Source organism: Nematolebias whitei, chromosome 5 (genome assembly GCF_014905685.2).
Source record: "Nematolebias whitei isolate Nwh7 chromosome 5, NemWhi1, whole genome shotgun sequence".
NCBI classification, from domain to species: domain Eukaryota; kingdom Metazoa; phylum Chordata; class Actinopteri; order Cyprinodontiformes; family Rivulidae; genus Nematolebias; species Nematolebias whitei.
In genome coordinates this window covers 23,366,236-23,376,750 of record NC_056502.1, presented here as the reverse complement: position 1 = coordinate 23,376,750, position 10,515 = coordinate 23,366,236, and the positions used below count along the sequence as shown (strand labels likewise).

Sequence of the window (10,515 nt, the reverse complement as noted above, 5' to 3'; positions counted from 1 at the left end):
GTATTTACAAAAAATACAAAGACATTCACCTTTTCAAAGCTTAGTGTACAACACTATTGCTTTTTCATGAATAATATACATTTAAATGCCATTACTTGAATTTATTTGATTACATCAAACTGTCCTGCAGCTATTTACACAATGTGCAGGGAAAACAATGTGCAGTTTAATAAATGAAAATTATATAATAGAATGAATGTAATGGACTGCTTTGCAGAAACTATAGACTATACCAGGGCTATTCAACTGGAGGCCTGTGGGCCATTTCCGGCCCGCGGGTGACTCCAATCAGGCCCACTTAATATAAAAAAAACAAAAACAAAAAACACTTATTTTTGGTTCTGGGTTTAGAGTTTGGATTCTGTTATTGCATTTATGATTCAATGCAATAAAATAAACAAATTTAAAGGTAACAGATCATTGTAAACTTTGGTTTATGATTTTAATAGCTGGATGTTCAGCCCCCCAGATGTTGGCTTTCAGAAACTGTGGCCCCTTGAGCAGTTTTGTCGAATAGCCCTGGACTATATGGACTCACTACTGGGTTTTGTGTATCGTGCTTGTTTTCTTTTTGTCATGATAAATGAGAAAAGAGAAGTTAGGAAATGAACTTACTGGAACCTTGTTGCTTTGGGCAGCACATTTCATAATGTGTGTACCGTATTTTTTGGACTATAAGGCGCAATGGATTATAAGGCTCACTGTTGAGTTTTGAAAAAATTTTAAGGACTTTAAGTGCGCCTTATAGTCCAAAAAATACGGTATTCTATATGCAGAATTAACATGCATTCACTACATTTTACAGCTTATTTTCTTTGGTGTGCAGGAAGCCCAAACTAATCTGCTGTGTATTATAGTTTAAGCTAAAATAGCTGCAACTCAAATTCATGTTTTCTTCTTTATCAAACTAAAGAAAAGAAAACAGTAATAGATATAAGATATAAAGTAATTTACACAAAACTAAACTGCATAGTGAAACACTACAAATGCTGAACAGACAGAATAAACAAAGATTAAATCGTATATTTTCATAATCAAAGACATTTACATTGTTGATATTGCAGTCTGTGTCAGTGAACACCTTACACCTCAGCGTCAGAGAAGGACTTGTCTTTGCTCCGGATGGTGATCATTGAGTTTGTGTAGGTGTAGGAGCGAGACACCTCCTCCTGGAAGGCAGTCTCCAACACCTTCAGGATGGATTTGCGGACTTTATCCTTAAAATCTTGGCCCATAAACACATACAGCAGTGGGTTCATGCAGCTGTTCAGGAAGGCCAGACTTGTTGTGATTGGGACTCCAATCATAACAATGTGATCAAATGTTTCATTGGCATAATTTGTCATGTGATGCACCAGCTCAATCAAACCCATGATGTGAAAGGGAGCCCAGCAAAGGAAAAAGGTGACGATGATGGCAGCGATGATCTTAAAAGGACGACTTGACTGGCTAGCCAAGGTGCGGTTTCTGCTTAGTCGATGGATTATGACGGCATAACAGGAGACGATGACAGAGAAGGGGATGACAAACCCAAGGACTGATCGAGTGATGGTCATGGCCTGATGGCGACACAGTCGTAAATGTATCACAGACTGGGTTACATAATCATCAGAGAAAGCAAAGTTGTTAAAGCAGATGATGTCTTCATTGTGTTCTGATAAACCAGTGTCCCTGAAGACAAAGTACGGTGCGCTGAGTATTAAAGCCAGAGCCCAAACACACAGACTCACACAAGAGGCCCTTCGAACATTTCTGTGGTTCTGGGCCCAAACAGGCCAAACCACAGACACACATCTGTCCACACTGATCACCACCAGGATGTAGACACTGGCAAACATGTTCAGAAAGCTTATGGTGGTGTTCAGCTTGCACATGAATTTCCCAAACGGCCAGTTGAAATCCATAGCTGTGTATGTGACACTCAGCGGCAGGAATGCTGTGAAGAGGAAGTCAGCCACAGCAAGGTTGAGGAACCAAACTGTGTTCACAGTTTTCTTCATCTTGAAGCCGGTCACCCAGATAACCACTCCATTCCCGAGCACACCGAGGACAAAGGCCAGGGAGTAAACAATCAGAGACATGATGTTGAGTGACTGTCTCAACTCCTTGTGATCATTTTTGGAGAAATTATCATCTCTGTAGTCGTACTCTTCATACCAAGAACTGTTAATCCCGTTTTCATCAGTTGAGTTGGCGTGATAGAAAGGAGAAGTGGTCATTTGCGCCATCATTGTCAAAGAACCTGGAAGAAGGAACAAAACGTATGATTCCTCCCAGAAGTTAAAACATTACACATATTGTACTTAAACCAAAACATGCAGTCTACTTTTGGGAATTACACTCAAACAAATAAAGTTTAGCACTTGGACAGTGGTGTTATAAAACCATGTGTCTGTAGATATAATTGTATTGAAGAAGACAACAGAATTGGCAGTAAAGTCACTCTGCTGGTTCCATGTCAGCAGGTTATGAAAAACCCTCTTAGGTCTGGATACAAATAACAATTCAGAGTGAAATGACATCATGCAGTTGTTGTATTCTTTAAAGTTGGTCCAGTTGGTCAAGCGAGATGACCGAGCGCTGTTGCAACTCCTCTGGCAGACTGACACTGAGCTAGAGTTAATGTTCTAGCGGACCCAGCACATCTTCAACTGGGAAAGGATTATAGGACTTGACTGACTCTAATGCCCCTTTTCCACCACTCCTACTCAGCCCCAACTCTGCTCAGCTCGCTATGGTTTCCACTAGTACTTTTTAGCTGATTCGGCCCCTTTATTTTGTCTCTGCTTCTCTGGTGGGACTGTTCAAGCTGAGTCGGCACCTGAACGTGACATCAGAACACTGCAGGTCACTGAGTGGTCAGGGGGAGGAGTCACTGGATCTCAGAAACTTTTCACCGATCCGCCATTTGCAATTACTCGGAAATCGGAGCAGCGGTTGGATCTATTTTTAAGATTTAAAAACAATAATGACAACACCGTGTTTAACTCTGAAGTCCAGGCGTTTTTTTGTGTTTGGTGACGACGACAAAATTCAAGAGAGCGGAGTCACGGCAGAGGATCATACGAGCTGCCGACTCGTTGAAGCACGTGAGGCGGGATCCCGAGCCCCGGCCTCACGTGTTCACAAAGCCTGGGTTCCGAGCCCCGGTAGACGGGTGTACCGGGAGGGAGGGTGGAAACATTTTTTAAAAACATTTTATGAATAAAAAATAATGTTTTTTTTTTTAAATCAGTGAAGAATAAAAATAAATAAATGGTGCCGGCTTTATCATGAAATCCTGTTTTCACTTTAATGACTTTATTAAATAATCTGTTAATTAAAGTTAACTCAGCTGAAAAATCATAAAAAGACAAAATTATTGGATCTCTTAGGAATATTTCCCTCAAACATGTTTAAAGAAGAGCCTTTGGTTCAACTTTATTCTAACCCATAGATGTAAAAATCACAAAACAAGAATTACACTTTAAATCACTAAAATAAAATAATCTGTATACAAAAAACAAAACCACATATCTAAGTTGAACAATAAAAGTAGACACAATGTGTGCAAATACATCAAATGATGAAGACAAATATAGAATTTTAAATGCTTTTGTAGAATCTGGTTCATCAGATTTAATTCAATTCAGTTTATTTATTTAGCGCCAAGTCACAACAGAAGTCGACTCAGGGCACTGAACAGAAACATTCATATATAAAAATTATAATTTAACATTATTTATCTGAGGAGCAGACTGCTTTGAGTTTAACTCATTGCAGAACTTTCCCTCGGTGAACTAAAGTTCATTAAAAGTTCATTAGTAGGAGTTTGGATTCTGAACACGTCTCCAGAACCGGTCCTGAAGTGCGGTGGAAATGCAACGTGTAAAGAGCTGATCTGAGCCGAGTAGGCCTGAGTAGGAGCGGTGGAAAAGGGACATTAGAGGACCTAAACATGAACAGGAAATCTATGGACCTTTGCGCTGTGTGTGTGTGTATGAGCATCATATTGTTGTAAGACTGGTGCTGTCTCAGGAGGGTTAAGACGTGTGGACACAAGAAGTTTCCTTTGGTGTAGCTCTGTGTAATTAAGGTCCACCGAATCACCACCAGAGGTGTCCTGAAATCATACCCTATGGCTCCGTATGTCACAAAGCCTGGACTAACACCAACATCTCTGTCCACAATACTAGCAGGATTGGTCCTGCTATGGTCAATTCACCATATGATGTCCATCTATTGAAATACAGAAAAACATGACGCCACTCGTCATCAGTCCATATGAAACCAATTTAACTGAGTGTAAACACAAAATGATGAACGTGTTGTTCAACTGATGTCTGTCATCAAAACAGTGCAGGATGACACAGTGTTGTACAGAGCCCAAAAGCAGTGTGTGGATAGTAGGAGCTTATATGTTATGGGATTCTGTAAAGCTTTGCACACATCACCATGATCCTCTCTTGGTCTGATTTATACCAGAACCTTCAGTGTGTGTATGTGTGTGTGTGTGACACCTGCACACCCCACACATGCTGGGCAGTTACCTGCATCATGCAAACACCCATTGTAAGCTATGACGCTCCATCAAGTTGTAGTAATGCTGCCTAATGTATCAAAGAGGAATCTTACGTGTCGCCAGAGATTTTCTCACTGTTTTGATTGACTGTCAAATTCGCTGGCAACTGCCTGATAACACAATTGTTTCTCTGGTGAGAGAACTTCTTATCTGGCTCCTGTTTTAAATATGCCCGCTTCATCCAAATAAAATTATTTACAGCCATCACCGACCAAATTACATCCAAACTGGGCCATTCCTTCTGGGTGCTTCTGGTAACAAGTGTATTAATAAATAAATAAATAATTTTATTATTATTATTATTATTATTATTATTATTATTACTGTTATTATTATTATTATTATTTTGTCAGTTATATATCGTAAAATAAAGCATCAATATCATTAAGTTACTTCATCACTGAAAATTGATCTTAACATCAACCAAACCAGATGTAAATTTCCTTTCTTCGTATACCCCCCCCCCCCCCCCCCCCAAAAAAAAAAAAAGTCTGTAAATTGTCTACAGCAGCACAATAAATACCAAGACTGTAAGTTTCCAGCAACTACCCTCCGCAAATCTTAATCACGCGCATGCCAACCGCGCACCAATCCCCCAGCTCAGTGAGACATCAAAGTGCATGGTAAAAAACGAGATTTGCTGATAAAAGCTTTTTGGTTTTCAGTGTAACCACATTAAAACTGCACTTCTTCACAAATAAAAGCTGTTCCCACGCTGCGTGGACGCGCAGACCTAATTAAGACTTTGAATCCAAAAAACCTGCGCGCATTTACTTTGAAAAGCTGCAAACCAGTTCAACTCCGAGCGCACGTTCAGATGTTCCAGCTGTTTTCTCACATCAACAATCCAAAGCGCTCTGACAGATCAAATCCACGTCCTTCTGTCTCTTTACTCCCAAAGAAACTCGTCTAACTTGAAGCCTTTAAAGTTTCAAAGACACTTTACCTTTCCTCTCCTCGGCTCTGTCAGATGTTTCCCCTCCAGCTCAGACTGGAGTCTGAGGAGACTGTGGAGCTTCTGACTCCCTGATGGGCAGACGTCACATCTGGGCGGGACCTCCATCTGATCCGTGGCACATCCTTGCTCCCGTTTTGCAGATTTAACTAAGCTTTTATTTTTTTTATTTTTTTTTTAAGAAGCTAATATCACCGAGTTGCTTCGTGAAAGCTTTCATTCTTTTCATGTGGTCTGATTAAACGCACAGCCAAGACGCGTTTTCCTCAGATGGCTGCAGGGCCATCAGTTTTTTAAATGTAAAAACAAACAAAGAAAGAGTAAAAGGGACTAAACGCATAAATTGAGGGTTTTTGTGACGATACGCTGAGACAGAGTGATATCTCACACATCCTCCTGCCGTGCGTCATGTTTTTCTCTCCGTGGGTTGAGCTCATGTTTGTTTGAGGTTGAAAGTAATTGCTGTACGTGTTGACTCCACACCTGAGCACGTGCACTTTTAAAATCCCCTCTTTTCACCCTGCACGTCATCCAAGCAGTCTCAGCATCACCTGACTGGTGTTTTACACTGGAAACAAGTTTTAATCAAAGCAGACTTGGAGCAAGATTTTTTTCCCAGCATGCTTTTGTAACTAGTACTCTGTTTGAAAACGTTTTCTGTCAAAACAAAGCAAACTGTGAAGACATAATGCACTTTTAATTTGCGGAAGTTTATTTTTAAAACTTTAATTTAGAGTATTATTTATGATAATGCATTATCTTGCACACTTAAAACATTAGTTCAGATCTTCTGTGGAAAGGTTATGAACAGTTACTATCTTACCTGTTGTAGATAGATATTTGTGCAACTTCAATTTGGAGAAAAAGTTTAATTCTGATTCATGAGCTGATGTCTAGTCTGTGCAGGGCTAAGATCAAAACTTACTTACTGATTGATTGTCTTAAAAAACTTCAATATCAAATATTTCATAGCTGTTCTTGCTAACTTTTTTATAACCTTCAATGACAAGTTTATATTACAAAGTTATTCTAACAAAAATGTGACATTGCTGCTAGAAGTGTGCCAGGCAGCAAATGAAGTACCACAACTTGCTTCAATTAGCATTTGATTTTACTTGGTGTGAATAACCATGTAATGCAAAACAGAGGACAATAAATTTTATATATATATATGTGGTGGTGGCCATCTTGGATTTTGAAGCAGCAACCCAATTTTTTATAGTAACACCCTGATGCATGCAAAACAATTCAATAATCTCAGAAATTTTAATAGTAACTTTTCTTACACCAAGATGCTGCCACACACCAAAAATAGAAGTTGGTATCTCTTATTTTTCAAGTTACCATGCTCATAACACTGACTGGCTTTGCTTTGTGACGGGGGACAGTAATGACCATGGAGCAAACAGTCAGCTCTGACGTTGAGAACTGAGAGTTTAAGTTCTGCGAGGGATAATGACCCAGTGGGTGCAGCTGCTGATTGCAAAATGACAGTTGAGGAATAAGGGACTGAACTCAACAAAAAGGAAACTAACTAAAAACATACCAAACACAATAAATCTCTAAATAAAACAAGGGAAAACATACATGGATAATTAACTAAACACAAAAACAAATAATTCAAGCTAACCAACATAAAACCTCAGGGTCATTACTAAGAACATTAATGATTTTTTTTTTTTTTTTTTTTTTACAGAATATGCCTAGTCAGTGCTGAAAGCTATGACATTAAAGCCATTTAACATTTTATTTTATTCATTTATTCATTCATTTAAAAGAAACAAAACAATTTAATCAAAAAGAAAACATTGAATGAAAAGAGTGCAGAAAGAAGAAAAATCTTATATCTGCCCCTTACTTCAAAAAATATAAAATAACTTTAAACAAACAATCACTTAAATTAATCACTTTAATATCCACTTTAAAGCTAGGAATAAAAAAAAAAGAAACATGTTTTGTGTTAGCAGAATTTAATTAAAACTTTAAAAGTTATCCAACAGTAATAAAACTTACCTGAAGTTGCCTTTTTGGACATGCATGCATATATTTGTACAAATTGTACTTGAGAGGAGATTATTACAGCCTCATATAAAATCAATGATGATGATGATATTGGAACTGGATCGGTATTGGCCGATATTTAGATTTAGGTATCGGGATCGGATCTGAAGTAAAATAAAAAAAAAGAAAAGTGGATCGGTGCATCCCTAGTCATTACAGGTCAGTTGAGTGAACATCCGAACAGAAATAATCAGTTTGAGGAGTTTCAGTCAGAGTTTATAGCTCATCGTGGCACAGAAACAGCACTGGTGAAGGTCACTAATAATATTCTCATGGCCTCAGACAATGGATAGGTGTCTACACTGGTCCTGTTGGACCTCAGTGCTACAGTTGATCACATTATTCTACTACAGAGACTTGAATATGACATTGGGATTATATGACTGGCTCAAAACTGGTTTAAATCATACTTATTTTATAGATTCCAGTTTGTAAATGTAAATAATAAATATTCTTCATACACAAAAGTTAGTCATGGAGTTCCTCAGGATTCAGTGATTGGACCCATATTCTTTACCTTATATATGTCTCCATTAGGTAAAGTTATTAAACAGCATGGGATACATTTTCATTGTTATGCTGATGATACACAGTTATATTTGTCTATGAAACTCAATGAATGCAATCAGTTACTTAGACTACAAGCATGTTTTAAAGACATAAAAACCTGGATGACCCTTAATTTTCTGCTTTTAAACTCAGACAAGACAGAGGTTGTGGTTTTTGGACCTGAGCACCTTAGGAATTAATTTTCAATCTTTCACTTTCTCTGGATGGCAGTAATTTGGCCTCCAGTTCTAAAGTTGAAAACTTTGGTGTTATCTTTGATCAGGATATGTATTAAAATTGTTACCAGAGCCACTTTATTCCAACTGCGTTATATCACTAAGATAAGAAACATCTTTTCCAAAAATGATGCGGAAAAACTGGTCCATGCATTTATCATGTCTAGGTTGGACTATTGCAGTTGCAATCTGGGTGTCCAAAAACTTCTTTAAAAAAGTCTTCATCTGATCCAAAATGCTGCCACCAGAGTTTTAATGAAAGTTAGTAAGATAGATCATATCTCTCCAGTTTTAGCTTCTCTCCATTGGCTCCATAAAAATCCAGAATTTAATTCAAAATCTTACTTATAACATACAAAGCTCTCAACAACCTAGCTCCATCTTATATTACAGATCTTATTGCTCCATAACAGAGCACTTCGTTCTCAGACTGCAGGTTTACTTGTGGTTCTTAGAGTTTCCAAAAGCAGAATGAGAGGCAGAGCTTTCAGTTTTCAGACTCCTCTCTTGTGGAACCAACTTCCAGTTTCTGTCCATGAGGCTGACACATTGTCTACTTTTAAGATTAGGCTTAAGTCTTTCCTTTTTGATAAATCCTATAGTTAGGGTTTGCTTAGGTTTCCCGAGCTATCCCAGTTATGTTACTATAGGCTTAGACTGCTGGAGGAAAAACTGACCACATTTCTTCACTCTGCTGCTGTCTTCACTTGCTCTACTCTACCTGTTTTGTATTTGTAATTGTTTTCTATCCTTGATGTGTGTAGTGAGTCACGTGAGGTACGTGTCACTTGTTGTATGACAAATATATGGATATATATTTATGCATACTTTTCACGAGTTCTTCATCTTTCTGACTGTGTAATGCCGTGCATTGAATTTAAAGGAATGCGAACAAGAGACGTTATTACCTTTGACCCATCAAATGAATGGAATCATTTATTTTCAGAATCAAAGTTTAACATCAAACATTTACATTAATTTGGCAAAATATGAAAATAATAACAGACAGTTTCACAAATAATGAACTTCAAATCACTCGGCGGTGATTTGAGGACTTTGCTTCAGATATTTCTAAAAATATCTGCACTGATTTATGAGAGAGAGGTGAGTTTAAGAGTAAATTGAGATTTATCTTACAGAGGAAATATGTGAGGGAAATTTAATCTGTTTAACCAGAAATTGCACGCTCCGTCCGATCTCAGCTTCTCGCGGTACACTTGGTCAAAATAGAACCATCTACCTGTTGATGATGAATCAGCGTCGGAGTAGTTCCTTTCTGACTCGTTTCAGCGTCTCCGTCGAGAACTACCAAACCTTCAGAGAGTCGTGCGTAGTTAGCTCAAAACAGAATTATAATCCCAAAAACCTCTGGATTCTTCATTGCTCTCTTGGACTCTTCATTGCTCTGAAACTTTCAGAACCGGCTGCACTCTCAATCTAACATGAACTGGGAAGTTGCCAGATTTTATTTGGGTCGACTTCCTGTTCAATTTAGAGCTTTCTGATTCGTGGAAGGACCAGAAAGAGGAGTGGTTTTGACGTAAGGTGTTTATCAACAGTCGAGGTCAGAGAATGAAATTTGTTTTCACATACAGAAAAGATTATTGCAGCAACAGCAGACTTCGTGGAGTCAACTCTTGGTAATCTTCTGAAAAGTTTAAACATGACATTTTTCTCGGTAAACATTTTAGTTGACCGAAAACCAACCTTTCACATACTTACGACTTGACTCATTTCAGACAGAAAATCAAGGAATGCTTATTCAGGTGATTTCTTCTTGGAATGAGGAATAAAAATCATTACTTACTGTTTATGTAAAATAAAGATGAGTAGTTCTTTTCAACCTATAAGCATTGAGTGAACTAACACAATTTGATTATCAAAACATTTGTAAGACAGTAATGATTATAAAGAATTGTCTTTTCTGCTTGATTAATTCAAGAAAGAAAGTCATCAGATGGCCCAGACTTATTCAGATCAATGAAAATAACAGTCTCTGTCCATCTGGTAGATTTGAGGTCATCTGGTTCACTACAATGTGTTTTTGTCTTTCATCCAATAGCTGGTACACCTGCGCTTACATCTGGACCTGCCATTCTGTGTTCGTTTGTCTCTCCTTCCTGTTCCTCTCAAACCCAGCCAGTCGAAGCAGA

At 38.1% G+C, this 10,515-nt stretch overlaps 1 protein-coding gene across 1 annotated transcript; it reads right to left on the bottom strand.

Annotated features, from left to right (window-relative positions):
- Positions 1-1,082: 1,082 nt before the first annotated feature.
- Positions 1,083-5,554, bottom strand: fpr1 (formyl peptide receptor 1). The gene is made up of 2 exons (XM_037676372.1): positions 5,508-5,554; positions 1,083-2,242 (listed from the first exon to the last, which is right to left on the bottom strand). Exon 2 carries the CDS (start codon positions 2,229-2,231, stop codon positions 1,083-1,085), a length of 1,149 nt encoding a protein of 382 aa, XP_037532300.1. The 5' UTR covers positions 2,232-2,242; positions 5,508-5,554.
- Positions 5,555-10,515: the final 4,961 nt, after the last annotated feature.